This window comes from Alligator sinensis, unplaced genomic scaffold, assembly GCF_000455745.1.
Source record: "Alligator sinensis unplaced genomic scaffold, ASM45574v1 scaffold307_1, whole genome shotgun sequence".
Lineage (NCBI taxonomy): Eukaryota > Metazoa > Chordata > Crocodylia > Alligatoridae > Alligator > Alligator sinensis.
Window position 1 is genome coordinate 561698 of NW_005842115.1, and position 27441 is coordinate 589138.

Below are 27441 nucleotides of genomic sequence, written 5' to 3' on the forward strand. Positions count from 1 at the left end.
TTCCTGCCTAGGCAGGGGGTCAGACTTGATGATCTGTTGAGGTCCCTTCCGACCCTAGCATCTATGAATCAATAGCCCTGATTTAAATAATGCAAACCCATCCCTGTCAGCAGTGAATGCATTTTGTCTAGTTTTCTAATTGGGTTTTGCTATGAAGATCTTTTTTTCTACAGTGCATTTCCAAATTAAACATGCCTTTCAAGAGTACCTAGAATTTTCTTTGAAGCTTTTTGTTTCTTTTTCAGTCCTTTGGCTCAGTTTTAGAACACTGAAAACTTTCACTGAAAATGTTTTCATCGTTAATATTTATATGGGCCCCTATAAATGTTCAGGATATGATCTGATGCATGAGCCACACGATCACACCTGCTACCATGCCACACGTCCATGGCAGGAGGCGTGATTGTGGGATCCAGTATCAGATCCTATCACTCCTTATTGGCGCAGAGGGAGCCATGGATAATCATCCCAGACTCACCTTGCATTGGCAAGATGCAAGCTCCCTTGGCTGCAAGTCCTACAGCTGACCAGGCTCCCAGATGGTGCCCTGCTTACTGCTGTGGCTGAGTCCCATCAGCTGTGGTACTCCCGGCTGTGGCAGAGCATGGTGCACCCCCACAGCTCAGAGCTCTGTCACTTTGTACCTCGCACATGTGGCCAGTTTAAATACATGTAACATGTATATCACACATTGTTATGAGAGAAACCAGTGACTGCTGGACTGATCATCACTTAGTGAGATCAATCATGTCCATTGGTTTCATTGAAACATCGAAAACAATCCAAATCAGTCCAAAGACAGTACATCAAATGCCTTCAGATCCCTAGATACTGCAAAGCCCTCCAAACATATCTCAGCAAGAAACTTGCCAATTTTAGGATTGAAAATGCTGACACCTGTGTTGAAGAAGATTGGCAAGCTCTAAAGGAGACCATCCATGAAGCTCACACAGAATCAGTTGGCTTTATCACCCAATGCCCTCAGGACTGGTTGGTGAGAACAGTTCTGAGATCAAAGCTCATCTTGATTGGAAGAGTAAAGCTTTCTGTGACTGGCAAAACCATCCTGCGTTCAGTCAAAAGCAGGGAACTTTTCAATAAATTTAAGCTGAAGCCCAGACGAAGATTCAACAAATCAAAAACAAATGGTGGGAAGAGAAGGCAACATAAATTTGCTGACAACCATGACATGCAGAGCATCTTTAGTGCAATCAGGGGTGTGTATGGACCAAGCTCTTGCGGACTTACCTTGCTTAGATCTGAAGATGGCAGTACATTCTTCATAGACGATGAGTCCATCAAAAACCATTGGAAGAAGCACTACCAAAAGCTCCTGAACTGAGAATTGACAGTGACTGATGAAATTGTCAAATCCATCGTGCAGCATCCAGCAAGGGAAGCACTTACTAGTCTACCAACCTCTGAAGAGGTCTACCAGGTGATATGACAGGTGAAGAACAACAAAGCTTCTGGCCCTGATTGCATACCAGCTGAGGTCTTCAAAGTAGGTGGGGAAACTATGACCAATACATTCCACACACTGTTTCTCAAAATCTGGAACACTGAGGAAATGCCCACTGACCGATCTAAGGAATGTCACCTGCTGACCTAAGGAATGCCAAGATTGTCACCATTTTTAAAATGGGAGATTGTCTGACTGGAAACTATTGAGGTATTATCCTCTTCTCCATCGCTGGGAAGATCTTCATTTGTATTTTGCTGAACTGACTGCTCCTTGCTGAGGAAATCCTCCCTGAGTCTCAGTGTGGCTTCAGACCATCAAAAGGCGCAATGGACATGATTTTTGAGGCCCAGCAGATCCAGGAAAAATGCCAAGAACAACACTAGGATCTGTATATGGCATTTATTGATTTGACCAAAGCCTTCAACTCTGCTAACCATGAGGTTCTGTGGAAGATCTTCTCAAAGTTGGGCTGCCCAGGGAAATTTTATCACCATCCTAAAGCTCCTTCATCCTGTGCACTGGCTCCACTACAAAGCCCTTTGCTATTTGAACTGGCATCAAACAGGGCTTGCATGATTGCACCAATTTTGTTTTCCATCTTTCTTGTGGTCATCAAAATACTCATCAATGGCAGTCTGCCACATGGTATCAGCACTGAGTACAGGATGGACGGGAACCTTTTCAATCTCTCCCACCTCTGCGGCAAAACCAAAGTTACTTTGGCCTCAATCGTGGAACTTGAGGCCACCATTGATTGTGTTGTCATTGCACATATGCAGGAGGACCTACAAATGGCCCTTACCTGCTTCTCTCAAGCATACCAGTGCCTGGGACTGACCCTTAACATCGGAAAAACAACGGCCAGTCAACTCCCCCAGCAAAGATCCTCATTGAGAGACAGGAGCTGAAAGATATTGAACACTTTACATACCTCAGCAGTCGTCTCTCAAAAGCCAGCATCGATGAAGAGATCCAGCGTAGGATCCAATTGCCAGTTCTACCTTCAGAAGACTGAATCATCAGGATGGTTCAACTATCATGACACCAGGACTTGAACAAAGCTCCTGCTATAAGACTGTGGTAATCCCAACTCTTCCCTATGGCTGTGAAGCTTGGGTGACCAACAGGGACCACCTGAAAAGCCGGGAACGCCGCCACCACCAGCGCTACCTCCAAAAGATCCTTGGCATAAAGTGGGAGGATTATCATATACATTCCAGCGTCCTCACTGATGCTAACACCACCAATATGAAAGGGTTGATTTAATAAACATCAGCTGTGGTGGACAGAGCACTGTGTGTACATGCCTGATGCACATTTACCAAAACAACTGCTATCCTCCCAACATAGCTAAGGCCAAAGGAAATGCTTCAAGAGCACCCTCACCTCCAAGGTGAACTTTTAAGAAGTGTGGCATTAACACCATAAATTGGGAAAAATTGGCCTGGGAAAGGGCTACATGGTGATGCCTTCTGAGAGAAGGTACATCTTTTGAGGAAAACCTTCTCACCCTGGAGGCAGAAAAATGATAGAAATGGAAGAAAAGGAAACAAGACCAAGAAATCTGTGGTCTGATCCTCCCTTTAACCACTAGCTGTGGCATTTGCCAGAGAGTCTGTGGCTCTAGGATTGGTAGTCTTATCCATCAACAGGCTCATTTACAACTCTTTACTTGACCTGTGGGAGTGATCATCCTTGACCATGAGGGATCACTGCTGCTGACGATGAGAGGGGGCCTGTTTCTCAGAATTTTCGTTTCAGTGCTTAAATTCCAGTCTGTTCTGAGTAGTTGTCCTCATAGTTGAAGATGAAGATATTTTTTTTTTTTAATGGAAATTTGATAGGAAATATGGGGAGTGGTTTAAGATCTATTGAGAAATAGTACAAATTTGACATGCATCTTAAAGGAATCTGAATGGGAACAGCTGCCGTATAACTGGTGAATAAAAGTACAGTGGCTATGTATAGATGTTAAGGCCATGTCACTGCTCTCCCAGGAGAAACCATGAGTATCCAGATGTTCAGTTTTTTTCTCCTAGGGCAAAAATGGCCACTCCAGAAGAAAAATTAACTTGGGATAAACCAGGGTTAAATCAATCTTAGGAGAGCGTCTCTTGGATGACAGAGACTAGCCATAGCACAGTACTCCAGCACTGTCCTCCAGACCTCCTTTCCCCCCTGCTCCCTTCCCTGCTGAAGTAAGAGTGCTGGTTTCTGGACTCTGCTGCTCTAGCCAAGCAAAACATGTCCTTTTAACAGTCCCGCATTGTCCTGCTGGGAGTTGCAGACTGACTCTAATTTGGGTCAGCCAGTCAGGACCACGTGCACTGCTGTCAGCTGTCTCCATGCAGACTGAGGGAGCTTGCAGAGCACACAGAGCCCTCCCAGCATCGGCACTGCAAGCTCTCTACTCCTCTGGGGCTCAGTATTTGAATACGTGTTCAGGCTTCTTCAAGTACATTTTTATACCAGAAAAACAAACTTTGGAGAATTCTCCCAGATTATTTGAATGTGCGTCTGCAGACAGTTCAGGTTAATTTTTAATGAACAAATGCAAGGATTTGTTTCAATCTATTGTTTTGATGGAAGTTAAATGAAAAGAGAAAGTAGGATAAGAAATGAATAGCTTTGCAACACATTTAAGTTCTTGAGTTTCTAGCCTCAATTGAAATGCTAATAAATGTTGTACCATTGGATACACAATGGGGTCTGAATTGGATATTAATCCACAAACATGCTTAAATTATTTCTTTTGCTTCTTGGCTTTGTGCATCTTTCAACTGTAGCTATTTTGTATTGCAAAAATTGAGTCGCTTTACAAAATTATACGTAAAAATTCAAATCCACTTGTATTGTAAAAAAGGCAGGGTATTTTTTAACCTTTCGTTATTGACCTAGCATTGGAGTTATTGATCTGAAGTTGTTCCCACTTCCTTTTGTGCTTCAAAATTAATGTGGTTAAACAACTCAATTCTGTATTTATTCTCCATCATGAATAATGCAATATGATCAAACATATACAGTCAAGTGCATAGTGACTACGCATATGAAAGAATGGATCTAGGCTGCCTTGCATAGTTTCAGGTGTGGGACAAAAAAGCTGTTATACCACAGATCAGATTGACTTTTTCTCTCTTCTCAGATTAAATTTTTTTCACTCCCACTAGATTCTGAATGGGTTCCACAGATTATGCGATTAAAAAGAACAGGGCCACAAGTTTAATTACAAACTTCGACCTATCTGGATCTTCAAATTAATTAACTTGGTGGAGGGTTGCGTGCTTAAATATAGGAATCATAAGAATATTTTGGGGTGATAGAAATCTAAAGAGTTTCCTTATTTAAATAATGGCAGTAAGTTGCTTATATGTGTTTGTAGGATCAGATCATAAATTTTTATTTTTTGCTCTGTTGAACCTTATCTCACTGCAGTCAGTTTTGTTTAGAGTAATATTGTGATAGTTTCAGGTTGACAGTATTTCTGAAAATGGTGTGCTTGTTATCATAACAATTGACAGCAATATTTAACTGAATGAGAGAGAAAATACTTTTCTTGGGATTGTACTTGTTTAGCTTGTGCTCGTGACAGCGTTTTCTATACAGCCTTTTTTACTGTTTTCACTGTATAATCTGTTTTCATGGGTGGAGGGATATTTTTACACTACAGCCATAAAAAATAACAGGGTATTTAGGTAACTGAAGTACCTGAAATGTTGTGAATTCCAAAACAAAAATAATCCTAGCACCAACATTCAAAATTTTAAAAATAATGAAAAGCAGATGGTGTCCCTTTATGAAGTTGTAATCATCGTATAGCTGTCCTATAGCTTTATCATGGTGCTTCTACTCTGCCTGTAGACTCAAAAGTCACTTAGAGAGTCTGAACCTCCCCAGAAGCTTGAACTCGGGGCATCTGTAGTTCTTTCAGCCCTTGAAATTATTCCTTAAGTACTTAATAACATTGTTCTGTTTACTCTTGTTTACTAATATACAGTAAGCAGAACTGACAGTTTTATTATCTTTTATTACAGGCATTGGATCAAGACAGAACTTCACTACAGAAAGTGAAAAAATCTGTAAAAGCAATATATAATTCTGGGCAAGGTAAGCTTTTTGGTTTATGATATTACTAAAACATCTAAACTTTATTTAATATTTAGAAAATGTCCTTTGTCTTTTACTGTATGTTTAAAAAAAAACAACCCAGGGGCCTGCCCATTCAGCAATAAAAATTTAGCAGGAATTCATCTTCCCAAAACGTTGTTCCTTTCTCCTTGATTCCCCAAGAGATGTGTACTTCAGGGGTACTGCTTGACTGTTTTCAGAGCTCCTCGTGGAATTGATTTTGGTTGCTTGGGCAAGACAAATTTTCCTCTTTGGCTTTAACATTTCACAACAGTTTCATTCCAACTGGGAAAAAACTGTTGACCAGAAGACATGTCAGCAGGGAGCTGAACTCTAGATTTAGATTGTGGAAAGCAGAACCAGTTGAAATAATGAGCGTTAGCCTCATTACGTTTTGAGCAAGTGCCACCAGAGGTACTTCGACACTTTGGGTACCAGTATAAGAAACTGGGGACTGGTTGGCAAATAGATCATGCAGTGTTACTGACATTCTGTTTTGCTGTTTGAGTTCACTATGCTTGTTAGAATCTCTGTTGATAAGTTTGATTTTGAAATACTTTCTTAGTAAGTTTTTGGTAACATTAAATAGGAGTCAGATGCCTATTGTTGACCATGTTTCACAAATATGAATTGGTGAGTGTTGAAAGGACACTTTAAACAGCTTTCTGCTTCTGCTTGTTCCATGCAAGTCGGTGGGAATTTTGCCAGTGATGTCTGTGAGAACAGAGTTTGGGCCGTGGTCATTTTCTAGCTGATCCTGCGGGACTACACTGTTTTTCAAAATTAATTTCAGGGAAGCCTAATTTGCATCCGTTTCTCACTCATGCTCAGTTTAGCAGCTATTTCCCTGTCAGAGCACTGTCTTGGTGCTATTTATTCAAAAAAGAGAGGAAAAAAGTAATTTATAGTATATGCTAGATACTTATATGGTAGTATTTTACCAGTCCTACTTCAGCATTGCAACATATGCACTATCCCCTCACTCGCTTCCCTAACCCTTGAGTTGATCTGGAGCAGTCAAGCAGTTAAGCATGGCAGACAGAATGAAAATAAGTACCTTTCATGCTTTCATAATGTTACTGAAAACTACATTTTTGAAGATGGGCAGACTGTCTGGAGCAGCACGTGTCATTCTAAACATGCTTTCTGAATTTCAAAGCTGACAGAATCCAAACTGTAAAATCTCTACAGCCAGCTTTGAAATGTTTGATTCAGACCACAATGTCCAGTTGTTAGTAGCCCTAAGCTTTAAAATTAAAGCTGGTTTCAAAATCTAGAAGTGTGGCATGTCATGTGAGCTGCTTTAGTGAATCAATATGTGGTCTAAAATTAATTTGAATGAGGAATTTTAAATAATAGCTTTGTAGTTAAAAATGTAAATGCATTTTGTAGCCAAGTTGAATACAAAGCTTGTATGCCATTGCACACTCTGGAAATTATGTGCAATTTTTAAAAATAAATTCAGAAGCATGAAAAAGGTGAAGGACATGTTGGAACAAGCCAAGTCATTTTTTTTAAAGCTCTTTGATTTAAGCTTACGGATGACTGTTCAATGTAGGGTAAGAAATGTGTGATAAAAAGATTCATAAAATGTTAGTTTAAGGAACAAGGAAATATAACTAAAGCCCAGAGTGAAACCTAGTAGCGATCAGGATTGTTTAAAAAAAAAAAAAGGAATTGACGAAGAATCTGTACAAAATTTGGCACATGTCAAACATTAAATATTCCAGGAGAAACAAATGTGATATTATTTTTGATCCTTAAAAAAATTAAACATAATACTCTAGCTCCCCCTTCAGAATATTGTACAGGTATGGTCATGTGTTACTAAGATTGAAGGAAAACAACACAGTGCAATTCATACTGTCATAACAAAACACTTGTATGACTTGGTCGATGTAGAGGCAAAAATGAAAGGGGTGACCAGCTCACATGTGGTTAAAGGTGAAACCCTCCAAAGAAAATATATAGAAAATAAAGTGTCTAGAGACTGAATGTAGACACAAACTGATTTGAGCTGCTTAAAGCCTGTAAGAACCATTCCCAAGTGATTTTACCTTTGTAGATCTAACTGGCCTGATTGGAAAGAAACCAGTTGTTCAGCAGTGAAACAAAACCTCATTGAACTGTGGAGAAATTCTGCAAGCAGTATTAAAAGCAGCAATAAAATCTTGTCATATTATTAGTTCAAGGATCTAGATGACATTTTCATGTTGTGAAGAGAAGCCACTAGCTGCATATTATGTGCTGGAAGATGGAACTTATTTACTAGGATTGTTATTTATGAGACAGTTGATTTATGTTGTTGACCTTTTAACTCTCATCTATAGTAAACCCTCTTGAAACCTTGAAACTGGTGAGGATGGTGGAGAGTAGCGTCACAGGAACAGTAGTGCTGTAATGGGATGGTATCAAGATTTTTAAAACTTATTTTGCAAAAAATAATAATTTCTTCTTGCTGTGTTTTGCTTTTAGTGGTCTACAAATTATGTCATTTAAAAGAAATTGTCTTGTGATTCTGGCAAGTTCTGAATAAGAAAAGCTCAGAAGATTGGGTTTGTCACAGATCCTCTTTGAACAGCAGAAAAAAGATATTGTTAGTGAAAGAATGGGTCAGTTTTAATATCACGTAAATATACCTGAGAATTTTTTATACTTGCTGTCCAGCTCGTTGGTTTTTCTAGTATAGTTAGATTGTATTTGTAAGTTGGAAATGTTTTGTCTCAGTGAGGATGGTGTTTGAAGTCAGTGGGGAATCTTTTTTTTTGAGTACTTTTTCAGTAACCCTTTGTGGATTGAATTTCAGTGGTATAGTGCATTACAGGCAGTTCTCGACTTGCAGTGTTTTGAGTTACAACGTTTCGCACTTACAGCATTTCTAAATCGACACCCTGTTTCAACTCTATGACGTCAGTTTCGACTTTACAATGCTTGATCCAATGTGACGCCATGCCAGCAAACAAGTTCGCTGCGTTGCTCATCTCCCTGGAGAACATCTGTCCAAACTTCCTTGGACACTTTCTTTAAGAAAGCAGACAAGACTCCAGAAAAACCTGCAACTGAGACTCTGGAGAACCAAGAACCCTTGAAAAAGTCCAGCCAAGAGCCTTTCAAAAAGTCCAGCAAAATCACCTCAAAGAAGTCCTTCCAAATCAATATGATTGCTATTTACAATATAAATTCATTAATGTAGCTATATTACTCTATAATTGATCGAGTACAAAAATCTGGGGTATTTTTGGTGAAAATAAGGTATCGGGGCTTGGTTCAGGAACCAATCCCCCATTTATAACATTGTTTCATATGAGAAAATTGGTTCCGAGTTACATTTCAACTTAAGATGCGATTTTCAGGAATCAGTTGTGTCGTAAGTCTGAGGCCTGCCTGTATTGTTAATTGTATAGATTTTGAGTAAATGAATATCTTTTAACTTCTACGAAGTCTTTAGCAAAACTGCAGTCATTTGAAATAAAAAAAATTACTTGTGTCCATTTGCATCGAGCCAAATCTTGCAGTTCTTTGTTCCTTGTAATTTTTCATAAATATTACAACAAGAAAATGTTAAGATCAATGGTGATCTGACTTGACCTTTCTTATATAAACTAAACAGGATCTAAAACGGGCATCCTTTCTGTGCTTAGAAGTAAACCTAAAAGAAGCATGAAGTACAACAAATGAATAGTTAAAAAACAGGGTAGATAACTGGGGTGTAGGTTGAAGCCATGTAGGTCTAAGGACAAGGTTCTTTGGGTGAATCGGATATCTTTTATTAGACCGACTTAAATACTTGGAAAACAATTTTTAAGCAGACTTTTGGGTTCAAAAACCCTTAGTCAGACTAAGGAAGTGTCAGCAGTTTGTGTGTGCTCTTCCTGGATGGAATGAAAAGTAAAGAAGCCAGCGGCTGGGCTGGGCTGCATCCGAGACAGGCAGTTGGTGAAGATGTAGATTGAAGAGTCAATGGGTGAGAGAGAGGCTGGGGAGCGGGGGAAGAGATAGAAGGGGGATGAATAGTGGAGAGATACCAGGGGAGTCGGATATCAGGCAGGTTATAATGTGTCATAAATCCAATGTCTATATTTAGTCCATGATTTTTAGTATCCAGGAGGTTGATGAAGTGGAGTTCAGAGGCTTGTCTCTGGGAAGAGTTGTGTAAGTTTCATTTGAGGATCAGGACTGAGAGATTGGAGAGAGAGTGGTTTTCTTGTAGATAACTGGGCATTTTTCTAGTAGATAACTGGGCGTTTTTCTTTATAAAAATGTATTTGTAGGCTCTGTGTGCAGGCCTGAAGTTCTTTGAAGGAAACCTTTTTTTTTTTTCTCGTTATTAGAAAAAAAAAATGTAGGTCCTATGAAGAGAATGACCTGTACAGGATCACATTGGTCTGCCTGGTTTCTGAAAGGGAGATTGCTCTTTAAAGATACATGAAAGTAGAAAGTTTATCGTATGCTTGAGGGGCTGGCAAGATGCAGCCTGCAGGCCTGATCTGGCCCGTGGGCTGCAGAGCTTTGCTTGTGCTCCTACATGTGCTGGGGCTGGGCAGCAAGGAGCAGCGCTGGGGCCAGGGAGCTGGAACTACGTCCAAATCACTGCTGCTTCTCCCCCCCTTCCCGCTTCTACTTCCCCTGCCCCAAGGCTGCGGGCACATAGTCCAGTTAGAGTGTAGATGCACCAGGGCTGGGCTCAGAAGCTGAGAGCAGGACTGGAGGAGAATTTGTAGCAGCAGCTTGAACGCATTTTCCAGCTCCTCAGCCCCAGCACAGCTCCCTTCCAGATAGAAATTGCACATGCAGGTATACTTATAGTATACTCCCTTTTGGTATGCAATAGGATTTTGCAATGAGTTGCAGGGACTCACTGTTCCAGCAGTATTGTGTTTAACAGGTCATGATGTGATCCAGAGTACTGGACTTCATTGGAAAGATTTACTGTCCTAATACACATTCAGTAATATCCTTGTTTTACGTTACTGCAGTTCAGGAAGGCTAATTTATGTATTTTATCAAGGCCTTTGTCCATAACATGTATATCAACCTGATGGTTTAATCTTCACCAATAGAATTTAATTTCATCAATGGTCATGCTGTTCAACATATTTTTTCAGATATTGGCAATAGGTTGGTAGCAATCTTAAATAAAATAGTCCTTTAAATATAGATAGATTTTGATGAGGAAAGAAAAGCATTCTTTGGTATGCTAGTGATCTGGCTCCCAGTTTTCTGAGAGTCTTTGAAACAAGTTATTGCAGCAAAGTCGAATGCAATACCATAGATGTGCATGATTCTGTCTGAGGATATTAAAGGCCAGGTTCATAGAATTATAGAAAATTAGGGTTGGAAGGGACCTCAGGAGGTCATCTCACCGAACCCCCTGGTCAAAGAAGGACCATTCCCAGCTAGACCATCCCAGCCAAAGCTTTGTCTAGTCAGGTCTTAAGAATTTCCAAGTGTGGAAAGTCCGCAACCTTTGTAACCTGTTTCAGTACTTTACTACTGTCCTGGTGAGAGAGGTATTACTAATATCTAACCTAAACTTTCCTTGCTGCAATTTGAGACCCGTTGCTTCTTGTTCTGTCATCTGCCATTACTGAGAATATTTCATCCAGATTTTCCATTCTTGTTACTAGAAAATCTTTTGCTGTTGTTCTGTAAAGACACAGAGCATGTTAAATATCCTTAAGAGTAGGCCTGTGCAAGGCAGCAAGTATTCACTTCAGATTCGGATTCAACCAGTTCGGAGGGACAGTGATTCAATTCGGTGATTTGACGCACTGTCCTGATTCGATTCAGATTCAGTGCTGATTTGGAGATTTGGGCATAGACTATAATGGGGAAATTACTAAAATACCCATAAATTTGTCATATTTTTGCAGATTTGGATGAAAACAGTAGGGATGGTAGCCCCTTCCAAGGGGACATGATGCCGGCCAAGTTTCAAGGAGATAGGTGCAGGGGTTTCTGTGAAAGTACACCTCAAACTGTTGAAAGCAAAATCCCGTGTCATTTGTATGTGTTAAGGCAGAGTGGGATGAAAACAGCAGAGATGGTAGCCTTTCTTGTGGGCATGAGGCCTGCCAGGTTTCAGGCAGAGTGGTGCAGAGGTTTCTGTGAAAGTGCACCTCAAGGTTCTGAAAGCAAATAAAAAAGCAAATAGGTGCACAGCAGAGCTGACCCAAGCAGGGTGCGGGGCCCGGGTCAAATCAGCACATGCAGCACCCCACCCTCACTCTGATCCCATGTGCCCCAGACCTGAAGAAGCTGCTGCCGTGGTGTGGAGTGAGGAGGGCGGTACTCACTCCATCTGCACGTGGAGCTGGTGGAACCCTAGCAGTGGGAGGTTCACCTTGAGGAACACCAGCTGCTCCGCCAAACCAGGATCCAAGCAGGTGTGGTGGGGTGTCAAAACATCACCAGCAATGCTGAACCCCCTCTTGCTTGGAACACTGTTTGGTGGACAGGACAGGTGTTCCTGGGCAACCATGGCCAGATCCTGCTACATCTAGCTGCAGCTTGCCCAGTAGACCAAGGGGACACTGTCCAATGGCTCCACATCATCGGCAAGATAGGGAGGAGTGCTACCTGCCTGATGATGGGGTCTGGTGCCTCTGGACCCCAATATTTAAGCCATGCCCTTGGCCCACATTGGCAGTGGTTGTGGTGGAGGAGATTAGCTCATGACTGGAGTGCTGGCATGGGAAAGTGGATCTCCCTCTTCCACATCCCCCCACCTCTGACCTTCTGCCTCCCTGACTGTTCACCAGCACCTCCATCCAGTGATCGAGGGTTTTGCTGCTGCAGACACTCCCCTTCACCCTCGGGTCGCGCATGCCTGCCAGCATGTGGACCGTACTGGACTGCAATGGATCCAATTGTTTTTTTGATGCCCTCCTTCATCTGCTTCACCAGTGCCTGCAACTCTGGTGAAAGCAGCTTGCCCCAGCCAGGAACATCAATCCCCTGGAACTTCCCCATTTCATTCTCAATAACCTTCACTACAGGGATCACTTGGCTAAGGAGGGCATTGCCAGAGCTGAGGCTCCTGGTGGCCTCCAGGAATAGCTTGAGGATCAACAAGATCTGGGAGATGGTATCCCACTCAGCCCTGTTAAGGGGGCCACTGATCCCAATCTCCCCAACCAAGATCATCTCATGGATGGCCTTCTGTTGCTTGACCAGCCTTTCCAGTATCATGTGGAGTTCTGCCAAGGCTCCACATCCAGCATGATTTTGTGCTGTGGGATGCTCAGCTCTGCCTGTTTGTCCTGCAGCATTCTGTCCCCCTTGATGCTTCGGTGGAAGTAGCCTGCCACCTTCCTGCATTTTGAAATGAGTAGTGGTAGTGATGGTGCCGTCACCAGGAACCCTGTCCCCCTCCAAGGTGTCTCTGACTACAAGGTGGAACTTGTGTGGCACACAGGGGATGCGTTGGCATCATGCACCACCTTGACCATATCGGCCCCGTTGTCGGTGACCATGAACCAGTGGGTGAGCTTGCCCTGCCCAACGAGCCACCCCTGCACCATGTGGTTCATGGCCACCATGATCTCCCTTGCTGTGTGGGACCCATCCATCACCTCTGGTTGAAGGAGAGCCCACTGACACCCTGACTGATTGCACCAGTGCCCTGTGAGGGAGAGGTAGGCATGGTCCCCACCCCGGCTGCTTCAGATGTCCGAGGTGAAGTGCAAGGTTACCTGCGGACCTGACTTCTGCAGCTCCTTCCTCAAGTACTCTCTGCATGCCTCATACAGGGAGGGCACCACCATCCTGCTAAAGGTGGTGCATGCGGGCACTTGGTAGGATGAGGCCACGAGTGCCATGAGCCTCCTGAACCCTTGATATTCAACAAAGGAGAAGAGCTGGCCATCGACAGCAAGCATCTTCCCAATGCTCTGGGTGACCTTGCTCACATTGGGAACGTGCCCCTCTTTGTCTCTGCCTTTCCCCCACTGGTCCTGGGTGGCTTGCTTCTGCTTCTTGGGGATGGGGGCTTTGGAGCAAGAGGACGACTTCTTTTTGGCCATGCTCTCACTAGTACCAGGCTGAGGAAGAACAAGGTCAAGAGGGTGCTGCTTCCTGAGATGCAGCAGCATTGCCGTGGTGATGAAGTGTTTCATGTTCTTGCTCCAGCTGATCTGCCTTTGGCAGTGCTGGCAGGTAGCATACCTGGGATCATCTGCCACCTCAAAATGATCCCATACTACACTACCCACCTTCATCTGGGTTGAGGGTGGGGATCCTGTCTTATCCCCCCCCACCCCCCCACCAGGCAGAGGCACCACAACAGGAGGAGCTGAGCCACCTGCCCCCACAGCCTCCTCCGAAGTGCCTTCCAGAGAAGGAGACCTCCCTCTAGGGGAACTTTGAGGGGTGTGAAACACAAACTCAGATTCCCTCTCCTTCCCCAGAATTTCCTTAGCTGTGGCCCTCAACTCCTCTGCTTTCAGATCCAGCTTCTCCTCTGGCACTGGAAGGCTCATGCTGGCAGCTGAAATTGGGGTGGAGAATGTCATGCTGCTGCTGGTTAGTGGTGGTGGTGCAGGTGCAGGCACTGCCGCCATCTCCTTGCTCCCACTAGCAGCAGAAGACTCATCGCTGCCAGGAAAGAGGGTGTGTCTATGTTTGGAGTGGGGGGAACTTGCAGATCTTCCTCTGTCCCCTCTCCCTCCCCTAGAAGATCTGGCACCTGCCTTTCCAGCACGCTTCATAATGTTTGGTGTGCTGCAAAATGTGTGTGTGTGTGTGTGTGTGTGTGTGTAATATATGTTGAGCTTTTCTGCACAGTGATGAGACACAGTCGGGAAAACACAGATTTCTTTTTGTTGGGGAAAGAATCAAGACAGACTAACAAGAACAAATAAGAGGATTTTTGGGGAAGAATAAGTTGAAATAAATGGATAGGGATAACAATAGAGATTGTAGGCAAGTGTAAGTAGGAAAGGATTGGATACAGCTTACGAGAAGAGAGACTAGCTAGCAAGAGAATAAGCCTTTCAGACGCTGCTGCTCCAAGAGAGAGACAGCTCACAAAAGGCACAGATCATGTCGGACACCGCTTTAGATGTTGTTTCTTTGTTCCTCCCTTAGAGCACTGTGATTGGAAGGGAACTCAGAGAAAAATCAGTCACTGGCCAGCTACAGATGTCAATAACAGAGCAGTCTTTCCCCCACGCTCAGCCTTTTCCAGATATGGAAGATCACCCCATACCCCTACCTCTTCTCAGTTTCTGTTTGCTGCAAGCCTTCCGAACCTCTCCGAATTGATTCGGAGGCTTCCAATTCGATTCAGACCTTTTTAATGGGTCTCCCGATTCAGTTTGGGGGCTGAATCTCCTCTGAATCAAACTGGCTACTGAAACTTTGCACAGCTCTACTTATAAACATATCATAGTGCAGGGGCAGCCAATTATTTAAACCCACAGGCCACATAGGCAGTTCTGGGGAACTGTCACGGGCCAGTCAGCATCCCACCTTTCCCTCCCCCGCACAAAAGCCCAGAGTCTGCGCACCCTGCAGCTCCTCCCTGCTGCTACCACCAGCACCCAGCAGTAGCTGAGTGCGAAGCTCTGGCCCTAGCCCCAACCTCGACCCATCCTGTGCCTGCTCTGGACTCGCCCTGGCCACAGCGGACCAGCTCAAACCTGCACACATAGCTCCAATCCTGGCCCTCCCCACACCTGCTCTGGATCAGCCCGCCCACTCTGAGCAGCAGCAGCAGTGGTGCAGCCAGGCAGAAGCTGCTGCTGGGCATGTGGGAAAAGCGGCCGCCTGCCCCTCATCACTGCTGGACCCTTCTTACTGCAGCTACCCAGTGCCCACGCCCAGGCTGTCCTGTGGTTCCTGTCCACTGCCACTAATCCCACTGGTGGCCCGGAGGTGGCAGTGATAGCAGCAGAGAGGAGCCACAGGGCAGCCCAAGCATGTGCTACAGGCAGCTGCAGCAAGGATTCCCAGGCAACAGAAATGAGGCAGCTGATTTTCCCCCGCATCCAGCAGCAGCTTCTCCCTGGCCGCCAAAGCAGCTGCTGCCACTCACTGGCGGGCAGTCTGGAATGAGTGCAAGGTGGGCAAGGGTCAGGGCTGTGTGCGTGGGTCCTGGCTGGTCCAGAGTCAGTCTGCTTTAGTTGGGGTGGGTCCAGAGCGGGTGCATGGTGGGCTAGGGCTGTGCATGTGGGTCCCAACCAGTACCATGGGGCTGGGGCCAGCATCAGCAGCCACTGGTGGCAGAAGCTGGAAGGAGCCACTGCCACCTGGGCTGCCTAGAAATGTAGTCCAGCCATGGAACTGCCTCAGCCCCGTTGTGGGCTCAGGGTGGTGGGGCATGCCACAGGCCGGTTGGCACCTGAGCCAGGTGGGACCGAAGGACCCGCCATGGGCCTGATTATTTTGCCCACCCCTGCCCTAGTGGGATGTTATCTGTATAGTGTGCTTACCTCTCATAATAGTACCTTGCTTTGTTTTGCAGCTAAACATTTTGTCATGCAGGTGTGTGTTTTCCTGTATCGGATATTAGAAAGCTCTGTGGAGTCATTCTGGAACAATGAGCATCTTTCCTTCCCACCCCTAGCTTTTTGACTGAACAGGGAAAAATATTCCTTTTTGACTGTCAGAGGCATAGTCTGACCCAGTGCTCTATGCCAGGGATATCAGATTTGCCCCGGGCCCTGGGCTATGGGGCTTGCGGGCACTGGGAGTCCAGGGACAGGGATCTGGCAGCAGCTTGGGTCTGGGGGCACGACAAGGGTTCCGGAGCAGCTGTGACAGGGTGCCAAGCTCCACTGTCCAGATCCAGCCCGGGGCCCCTGCAATAGGCCACATCCCCTCGACTTCCAGTAGCCCAGTGGACCAGGTAGAGATTCTCTTGTGGGCTGATTTTTTGACACCCCTACTCTATGCCCGTTATTCTCTCATCATAATGAGAGTTATCATCCCATTTTATCTAGAAAACTGGGCAAAGAATTAGAAATATTCTGTCGAGAGCATTTCTGCAGAAGCAGGGAGAGAGACTGCATGATTTGCTGGCATTTTTGATTTCTAACTTCTATGCTTCCCTTATTCATTTTCCTCAAAACCCCGCAGACCACATTTGTGCTTCATTTACCCAGGTTAAAGCAGGCCAGAGCTCCCCAGCTGAAGTCTCATGTGCATATTTACAGAACAGCTTTTATATCAAAACAAAATATTCATTTTATTGTTGAGTGGTGGCTTGTTTTGTGTCAGGATATGTGATTAAAAGCATATGCCTTTGGAACAATTCTGGTCTTATTAAAAACATATTTTACCACTCACTGATCCATAACCTCATATGACTGAAAATCTGGGTTCCTGAAAAGCTTGTGTTTGTGTGTGCAGTAAGTATGACCACAGGGCGTTCATTTTAAATGAGAAGTGTAAAAATAGTGTTTCCAAAATGCATTTGGATAGCATGAACAGTTATGATCTGAGTCTAGAAAAGAGTCCACCCTCTACTTCCCCCTTAAGATTTCAGTGGAGCTTTGGACTTGGGATTTTTGTAAAGGTTTGGAAGAATAATTCTTTTGCAGCTTTCTGCCAGGTTTTTTTGGGTTTTTTTTGAAGCTGATTCATGGATCATGAGATATTGTGCACATGCTGTGGTGAAATTCATTGCTTTGAGTCGAGCACAGAAGCCAACAAAAAAAATAGCGTCTTTCAGCATCCAAAGACTTTCAGCTTTTTATCTTAAATCAAAATGCTTTTTTACTTTCTGTATTCCAGTGCTGTCAGACAAAATTACAGTTTGAGGAGAATGCTACTTGTACGACTGCCTGGAGAAAACATAGCTCCTGGCATTTATAGCCCTTTTTTCTTTTGCTAGGTGGAACTAATTCTGTTTGTGGGGGGAAAGGGAGGGAAGAGATTTTCCTACTGCCTTGTTTAGGATTTATTAAAGTTATGCAGAAAAAGAGTACAAACAACATTCATACCACTCCCTTGAAGCTACTGACTATGGAAGCTGGTATAGGTTAAGGGTTGGGGGGAGACGCTGTTTCCCCTAACCCCCGCTGGCATAACAAGGAGTAATGGGCACAAGTTGATGGAGAGGAGGTACAGATTGGACATCCGAAAAAACTACTTCACAGTTAGGGCGGCTAGGAGCTGGAACCAACTTCCAAGGGAGGTGGTGCTGGCCCCTACCCTGGGGATCTTTAAGAAGAGGCTGGATACCTACCTGGCTGGACTCATTTGAGTCCCGTTTTTTGTTTTTAGGGTTCTTTTGTTGTTCTCCCGCCCTGGCGGGGGGTCGGGCTAGAAGATCTATTTGGTCCCTTCCGACCCTAAAACTATGAAACTATGAAACTATATGCTTTAGCCATGCTAGCCTGAGGAGCCTTCTAAAGTTGACCATGACTGATTAAGTGATATATGAACTATTACCACAATAGCCAATGTGGGCATATTAACATAATTGGAAGGGAATACGAGATGCACAGGCTCAGTCTTTGCATTTTTTTTAAACCACAATAAATTGGCTTTCCATGGTTCAGAAACCTGTCTTGTTAGGAAATGTTGGATGGAGTCTCCACCTGAAACGGGTGAGTTTCTGACCTCCTATTTTGTGAATCCATGTTATGAGCATCTTCTGTCGCTTATGACTAGCCAGGTCTTCGTTTGGTATAGCGATATTGCCTTCCTTTTAAAAAATGTGTTCGTCTTAATAAACACTGAGGAAACTCATCCTGACTATATCCATACTCGTGAGCTACTATCCAGCATAAAACCTTTTGTTTTTAAATTAATGGAGAAGCTAGGCGAATGCTAACTATTAACTTGCTGCCACCCCCCTCCACAGCACACAGGCCACCTGGTGCTGCCTTCACCACGTGCCACGGGCTTCACCATGTGCCGCCAACTCCTGTCCCCAGCAGCAGTGGGCATGATCACACTTGGTGGCAGTGGTGAGCAGTGTATGCTGTAGGAGTTGAGAGAGGGGGCTGCGTCAGTGTTGGAGGGTGGAATTGGGGTAGAAAGAGAAGATTTACTAGACTGAGCTGTGTTTTGCTATTTTCCTCCCTCCCTTTCCCTGCTATTCTGGGCCAGATCCAGCCCATGGGCCATAAGTTGCCAACCTCTGCACTAGAGCATTCCTTTGTGAAGTCTTACTGTACACCACAGATCATGTATCTATCTCTGCCCCTTCAGCCAACTGTTTTGCACACATCTGTTTCCATGTAAACCTTCTCATTGTTATTACTTGTGGGCGTTTGGAAGCAGGGTTGGTGCGGAAGTGTTAGTTTGCTAGGGCTGACGTTAGAAGGCCAACATCCTGAAGAGAATGACATTGGCAGTGTTTCTGTCCTGTAGTACTAAAACAGGGGATGCAAAAGGGACTTACTAGAACATGAAGGGGTGAATAGTACCTTACCAGAAAAATATATAGATTCACTTTTCTTTCATTCAGAAACTCTTTCCTCTTAAGGGTTTTTCAGTTTTCTTAGTTGTCTTTATCTGTAGATTAGTTTCATAGTTTGGTTCTGATATTGGAACATGGTCAGACATGGTTAGAACATGGTCACAGCAAACTTTCCTAACACCTTGACATCCCTGATGTGCAGTTTGTGTTTAAAACTATAAAATATAATAAATCTCAGTGAGAACTAATATATATTATTTTAATGTTGTGGTAACTTTAGCTCCACAGAGAAAGTAAGTTTTTTGTTTTCAGGATTTTTGAGGGAGTTTTTTCTTCTTGCTTATTCTAGAGACTGAAACTTTCCCCCTAATATATTTAATACTTTTGACTTCACTATATGCATGCTAAGACTTCCCTAGGTGGTACCAATAGACACCATCTGTGTGATTATTTAACTCCGCACCTTCCAGTGCATTATACAAAGGTGTGTATAAACATAATTTGCAAAATGAACAAATGTACCCTAATTTTTCTTGTTGGTACTTTTTCATGGTTTTCTTAACTTTTTAAATTCATTCATATGTGACTCTAGCTTCAGAGGATTTCAGAAAAAAATAACTTCTGGCTATTTGGGGGCTGGACTCGATCTTCCGAGGTCCCTTCCAGCCCTAATGTCTATGAAATCTATTTTTAATGGCTCTTTTTAATTTTGATTTTTTTTAAATTGAAAGTTTATTAAATATTTTAGCTTTCCTTGACAGAACTCACCTGATTTATCAGTTCATGAGATCAATTCTGTTGCTGTGTTATAATAAAAATATTTAAAATTGATCCAAGAAGGAAAAAAATGTTAATTTTGAATTTTTTTTTTTTTTTCAGATCATGTTCAAAATGAAGAGAACTATGCACAAGTACTAGATAAATTTGGAAGTAATTTTTTAAGTCGGGATAACCCAGATCTTGGCACTGCTTTTGTAAAATTTTCGACGCTTACTAAGGAATTATCAACGCTGCTGAAAAACCTGGTAAGGAATTTCAAGCATATTATTTGCATTCAAAAAAAAATTCAGAGCGAAGTCAGGTTCATATTTTCAGTAATTTTGATGAGCTGTATATATATTCATCAGAATGTTGTTTTCACTTAATTTTAAGCTGAAACCAGCGTGCGCATTTCAGACGTATTCTCAATTACTGTTACACTTTAAAAACTGTTAAGCAGAGTTGTGCCTAGGTATACATATTAGCCATGCTGTGTTTGGTTATGTAATGCAGGGCTGTCCAACTTCTCAATGGCCAGGGGCCACAGCCCACCCATACCTCTCTGTAGCCATGGGGCCCTCTGCTGTACCATGTCATGAGCTCCACGCATAGCCTTCCCTCCTCTCCCCAGCCATAGGCTTTACTGCTGCACCATGTGCATGCATGGGCAGTTACACCCTTTACCTCCTCAGCTGTAGGCTTCTTCCCTGTACCACACAGTGGGCTCCCCCAGCACTGCAGGCCATGAATGCCCCCTGAGGTGGGGACAGGAAGTGAAAGCCAGAGAAGGGTGGGGGGAGCCTGGAGACCCCAGCTTCAGCAGCAGCCATAGCAATGAAGGGAGTAGCAGGCAGGGGGAGCCTAGGGGCTGCAGATTAACCCCTTGGGCTGCCAGTTGGACAGCCCTGATGTAATGTATAGTCAGCAAGAAAAATAGAAATGTGAATTCATATACAATTCTCAAGTGACAGCAGATATCTTGGAATTAATTATCTGTGTATAAAATTTATGAGTCTAAAACATCTTCTGACTGCAAGTTTTGTCTGAAAAAAATAAAATCAAACTGCCTATATTTTTAATTCCAAAAACTAAGTTTGTTTAAAAAAAAAAGTCAAATCTCTCACTTCTTCACTAGCATATGTTTTTGACAGTGAAATTCTCACTTGATAGAGAACCGGTATCATCATCTTTGACTTCTCTACAGAGTCAGGTCTATACTATTACCCTACTTCTCAGTACCATTCTCTACTTTTAAACCTTAAAATCTTAGATTATTATAAATAGTTTAGACTCAAGACAGTCTGTTACCCTTGTGCATGCCAGTGATTGCATTAGTGATAGAAATTTGGAACTTTTCAGGTAAATGAAGATGCAAACATGTCAGAAACAGATGTCCAAAACTGGTGTTTTCTGTCCTTTTACTTCATTTTACCTTTATACTTGGGAGTGGAACTATCATCAGTTTGTTTAGATCACAATAACCTATCTCTGTTTCCCAGAAGTTGCAATTTTTGTTCGTTTGCATGAATATGGGGCTGTCCCTATGCATTCAAAATACCTTAGATCAAAGGCACAAAAGTGAAAGCAATCCGTGTTGATAAGAAACACATTAATCTGTTTTTATCCTCTGGTATAAGTCAAGAAAGAACTATTTAGATCCCTCCAACTTTCTGCTTCACCTAGGAATATACTTGATAAGTTGGTGCCATGTAATAATAGTTATGAGATCAATATATTCTTTCAGTCGCTGTAAATACTTTTCTTGAAACAATGAGCTAGCCCCTTCACCTTTATTATAGGTCCATGTTGTAGAATGAGATAATGCAATGGTTTTATTTTCAAGGAATTAAGGTTAATTTCAGTACTTCATTCCAGTTACTTCACTTCCATGAAATGTGTCTAGTTTTGGCAAGTATAGAGGAAAAAACACATGGCAGGCAAATACTAATTAATTAGTGTTCCAAATATAAAATAAAACTGGGTTTAGAATACTCCTGCTTTCCTTCCACTGAAAATAGAAGCCAATCCCATTGGATAGAGATGGTTATCCAGTATAACTCTTCAAAAAAGTTTGATGTAAATGTTAAATATTTAATGAGGGGCCCATCTCGGGAATGGGAATCTCCATCCATATATTTTGTATTCAGTTTAAGATACTGACAAAGGAGTTAATAGCATTTAGACTCAAACATCTTTCTACACTGAATTCAATTTAGATGCCAGCAATCTATAGTAATAGACATTTTTTCCAATGTCTTGGATAGCTGCTTTGTTTTTTCTTTCCTTTTTCCTGACTTCCCCTTCAGTTTGTGATCTTTTAGTTCCTGAAGAATTCAAACAGCAAAAGGATTCTATTAATGGCCCACATGAAACATCTCCAAAATAAAAGCAGCACTGGTGAAAATGATGCATGGAAGAGTATTGCATCTCACCTACCTAAATTTACAAGCGCTAAGCAAGTGCAGACAGGGCATGAGCAACAGAGAACTCCAGATGTATCAGTCCAAACTTTGTGGCTGGACAAAAGGGTTGGTGAAATGAAATGAACATTCAGTCTGTTGTTAGAATACTCAAACACTTGCATATAAACTTTGGATAACAAGGATTTATAAGCAATTCTACAAGTGCTAGATTGAAATATTTAAACTTTATTTTTCCTCTTACCTCTCTGGAAGGTGACAGTGGATGGGACCTACCTGGTTACTTAGTTTTCTACTCTCTTGGGCAACTGCATCATATAAGCCTCTTCATAATTTTTTTCTAAACTCCTGCTTAAAAGCTGCTAAGTTGTTTGCCCCCACTCTTCGAGCAGGAAGAAGTGGGCATTCTCTCAGTCAAGGAACCATGATGTGATTGGAATAACAGAGACTTGGTGGGATAGCTTGCATGACTGGAGCACTGGCATGGTTGGGGTACAAACTGTTCAGGAAGGACAGGCAGGGAAGAAGAGGAGGAGGAGTTGCACTGTATGTAAAAGATCTGTATGATTTCTCAGAGCTTCAGTATGAAACTGGAGATAGGCCTGTTGAAAGTCTCTGGGTTAAAGTTAGAGGGGAGAGCAACAAGGCTGATCTTGTGGTGGGCGTCTACTATAGATCAACAGACAAGGAGGACAAGGCTTTCTTCAGACAACTAGTGGAAGTTTCCAGACGGACCTTGGTTCTCATGGGGGACTTCAGTCACCCTAACGTTTGCTGGGACGGCAGTATAGCTGTGTACAGGCAATCCAGGAAGTATTTGGAGAGTGTTGGAGACAACTTCCTTGTGAATGAGTTGGAGAGACCAACTAGGGGCTATGCTCTTCTTCACAGTTTGAGCAGTAGGTCAAGAATTAGTGGCGGATGTAGAAGTGGATGGCAGTTGGGCAGCAGTGACCACAAGATAATCTAGTTCAAGATTCTGACAAAAGGAAGAAAGGAGAGCAGAAGAGTATGGACCATGGACTTCAAAAAAGCAGACTTTGACTCCCTTAGGGAACTGATGGGCAGGATCCCCTGGGGGCTAGCACTGGATTTAGGACCCAGATACCTTGTTCCATGGGGACCCAAACCCTCAGACTGAACACGACCTGTCCGTTCAATAATAGGCAAATGTATTGATACACAGTGATAACAGAAAAGAATAATGCAAGCAATCCTATAGGTACCAATCATAGGGCTGTCATCAGAATCAAGATGCATTGGGCCAGGACACGAGCTTCACTCTGAGGTTGTCTCTTGAATGTCAGATGTCAGCAACCTGGAGGTCGGAGGCTGAGCCCTCCCCCATTCCCCCAAGTGGGGTGGATGAGATGGGCTGGTAGTATACCCTCTGTCCACGGTGCCTTGGGGTCCCTTATCAGGGACCCCTCTGTCCATGTGGCCTTGGGGGACCCTTTGTTGCTCTAAAATCTCTGCTTTTGTATTCTTTTCCCCTCCTGATGACTCTCCATCTGTGGCTGTTGCTGATTGGTCTTTCTGTGGTTGCCATACTGTCCATGTTCTGTCCTGTCAGCATATGGATTTCACAACCCATCACATGCACACATCCTATTTTGGGCTTTCTGGGCCTTCTCCTAATTTGGTCTGTTCTCCCAGAACCAGAACCTCAGGCCCCCACTCTCTTGTGCCTTGTAAGCTGGTGCCACCTTATATCATGTTATGGAACAGTGTGGTATATGCCCACAATTTCCCAGGCTATGTGTATATGCATTGGCTTTGTTGTGTTAGACACCCTGTCTGCCTTAAAGGCTGTGAGACCTATGTGACCAGGCCTTTAGAAATCAAATAACCCTTGCTGTCACCCTGTCTAATGCATATATATAAGCCAATTCCCAAAAGCAAACCTCTAAATACCATTTTCTAGTCATCACTGGGAGGCCAGGCTGAGGGGGAAAGGAGTCTAGGACTGCTGGTTGTATTTTAAAGAAACTTTACTAAGGGCTCAGGAGCAAACTGTCCCGATGCAAAGGAAGAATAGTAAATCTGGCAAGCAACCAGCTTGGCTTAGCAGAGAACTCTTTGGTGAGCTTAAACACAAAAGGAAGCTTGTAAGAAGTGGAAGCTTGGACAAACAGCTTATGAGGAGTATAAGAATATTGCTTGGGCATGCAGGGATAAAGTCAGGAAGGCCAAAGTGCAACTGGAGTTGCAGCTAGGAAGGGAAGTGAAGGGTAACAAGAAGGGTTTCTACAAATATGTCAGAAACAAGAGGAAGGTCTGGGAAAGTATGGGTCCCTTACTGAATGGGGGAGGCAACCTAGTGACAGATCATGAGGAATAGGCCGAAATGCCTTTTACCTCGGTCTTCACAGGCAAGGTCATCTCCCAGACTACTGCACTGGGAGGCACAGTTTAAGGAAAAGGTGAGCAGCCCTCAGTGGTGAAAGAACAGGTTAGGGACTGTTTAGAAAAGCTGTATGTGTACAAATCCATGAAGCCGGAGGCAATGCATCTGTGGGTGCTGAGGGAGCTGACTCATGTGATTGCAGAGCCTCTGGTTTTTGTTTGAAACTCATTATCTTTGGTGATTGGGGGAGGTCCCAGATGATTGGAAAAGACCAAATATACTGCCCATCTTTAACAAAGGGAAGAAGGAGGATCCAGGGAACTACAGACTAGTCAGTCTCACCTCAGTCCCCAGAAAAATCATGGAGCAGATCCTCAAGAAATCCATTTCTAACTGCTTGGAGGAGAAGAGTGATTGGGAACAGTCAGCCTGGATTCACCAAGGGCAAGTCATGCCTGCCCAACATGGCTGTCTTCTGTGGACAGATTACTGGCTCTGTGGATGCAGGGCGATCAGTGGATGAGATAAACCTTGACTTTAGCAAGATTTTTGATGCAAGAATCTTGTGGGAGACTGTAAGCAAACCAAGGAAGTATGGGTTGAATGAATGGATTTTAAGGTGAATAGGAAGCTGGCTGGGTAATTTGGTTCCATGGGTAGTGATCAATGGCTTGAGCTGTAGTTGGCAACTGGTATCAGGTGAAGTGCTCCAGGGGTTGGTGCTGGTGCTGGTTTGGTTTCAATATCTTCATTAACAATCTGGAAGCTGGGATGGAGTGCACCCTCAACAAGTCTGCAGGCGACACCAAGCTGGGTGGGTAGTAGATATGCTTGAGGGTAGCAGCATTCCCTCTAAGCTGCACGGTGTGCACGGCTGTACAGGCAGACCTGGCAGCATGGCATGAGTGTGCCTGTGCGACCACACAGGCCGCGCAGCTGAGAGGGAATGCTGGAGGATATGGCTAGGATTCAGAGTAACCTAGACAAATTGGAAGATTGGGCCAAAAGAAATCATATGAGGTTCAACAAGGACAAGTGCAAAGTCTTGCACTTAAGATGGAAGAATCCCATGCACCAGTACAGGCTTGGGACCAATTGGCTAAGCAGCAGCTCTGCCGAAAAGGACCTGGGGGTTACAGTGCACAATATGAGTCAAGTGTGCCCTTGTTGCCAAGAAAGCTAATGGCATACTGGGCTGCATTAGTAGGAGTGTTGCCAGCAGATCAAGGGAAGTAACTCTTCCCCTCTACTCTGCACTGGTGAGGCCACATCTGGAGTACTGTGTCCAGTGATGGGGCCCCCCACTAGAAAAAGGATGTGGACTAGAGGTGCACTGATACATTGGTCCAATATCAGATCAGTACCGATATAAACAAAATGTATCTATATTGGATATCAGCTTTAAGTGGCTGATAATTGGGCCAATAAATGCCAGTGCTGTGTGCAGCCGCAGCGCAGCACCTAGGCAGTTAAGACACAACCCCGCAGGCTGGAGATCTGGCTCCAGCTGGTAAGTCTGGGGTGGGGGGGAAGGGGCATGGGGGCAGGCAGTTCAGGGCCCTGCTGTGAGGGGGGCAGGAGCTGGAGATGGGAAGCAGCTGCCCTTGCCCCAGTTGGGGTGGGTGGGCAGGGAACGAAGCCTCAGTGCATCCAGGGGTATGGGATGCCCCCTCCCAATGGCGCCGCCCCCGCCCCGTGCCTTGCCCAGCCCAGGATCCGCCAAGAACAGGCCCTGGATCTGTGCGGGGCAGACTGGGGCCAGGTTAGTTCCCAGTGGAGCCTGGGTCAGGTGGGGCAGAGCAGAGGGGTAGTACCGCTGGAAGGGGGCTACGGGGGGGGGCTGCAGCTACACCAGAATTGGCTATAGCCCTCCGCTCCCAGCGATGCCATCCTCCCTCACAGCGATGTCTTGATCTGCCTCCCCTACACCCTTTCCTTTCTCTTCCCCCTCCCTTCTACCACACCAGATTTACCTGCTGCAGTCAGTGTATCGGATATCCTGATGTGTTCATTGAGAGCAATTGTATCTTCTCTCGCCCTTAATTTTTTCAGGGCTAAACAAGCCAAATTCATTTATCTCTTGTCATATGGTGGGTTCTATTTTCCTGTGATCTTTCAAATGGCATTTTTTTTCTCCTTTTTTAGTTTGCATTATTTTTTCTTGAACATGAGACCAGAATTGTAGATACTATTTCAGATGAAGTCTTTTACAGTAGCATGAATATGTCCATAAAGGAGGTAATCCCCTCCTGATGTATTGAAAAATACATTTACCTCCTAAATATTGGGCTATGTTAAGGCTTTCTGAAATCACTAGACCCTTTTGACAATCTTGTCTTTGATCGTCTCACTCAGAGACCTAGAGGAGAGGATACACAAAATGAATACAGAAAAATGAATAGTTTTTTAATATCCCAGCCCTATAATAGAAATACAAAGGGTTTCTATAATCAAATGATTGTTAGGGACTTTTAAGATGATAAAAAATATTTATAACCATAGAAGTAATGGAATTTTGCAATAATGTGTGTTCAGAGAAAAGTAGTAGTAAAAAAGTGGATATTCTGATAATCAATAATGTAGCTATAAGCAGCTTAATAAACCTGGGAAATAATATGATAGCATTAAGAAATGGTACTCAAAAGACCATAAATAAGGTGTTTGTCTTTTCAGGAGAGGAATAGCTCTTCTTATCTGTAATAAGACTAAATCATTTTTTTTCAAAGACTTGCCTAAAATATATCTATATTAAGGAAAACTTCCATTATACTGTGGGGGGAAAAACAGAATGTGAGGAGAGCTGCAATATTCTGCTGAGAGCTAGAAAAAAGAGCTTCAATAACTTTATTAGTTTTATCAATAATGCAATAGTGAAATATGAAGCTTCTGCTTTTCTTGTTTTATAATTGGTATTAATGGAGGATCTGTTCAGGCCAGCCAAAAATAAATGTTC

General features: G+C 43.6%; 1 protein-coding gene across 3 annotated transcripts in view; it reads left to right on the top strand.

Annotated features, from left to right (window-relative positions):
• The window catches only part of ASAP1 (ArfGAP with SH3 domain, ankyrin repeat and PH domain 1), a 286988-nt gene that overhangs the window by 138035 nt on the left and 121512 nt on the right, over positions 1-27441 (top strand). For all 3 annotated transcript variants that reach the window (XM_025205413.1, XM_025205411.1, XM_025205412.1), the window contains 2 exons: positions 5497-5569; positions 19842-19987. In XM_025205413.1, coding sequence (XP_025061198.1) covers positions 5497-5569; positions 19842-19987 — 219 coding nt within the window. The remainder of the gene's footprint in view (positions 1-5496; positions 5570-19841; positions 19988-27441) is intronic.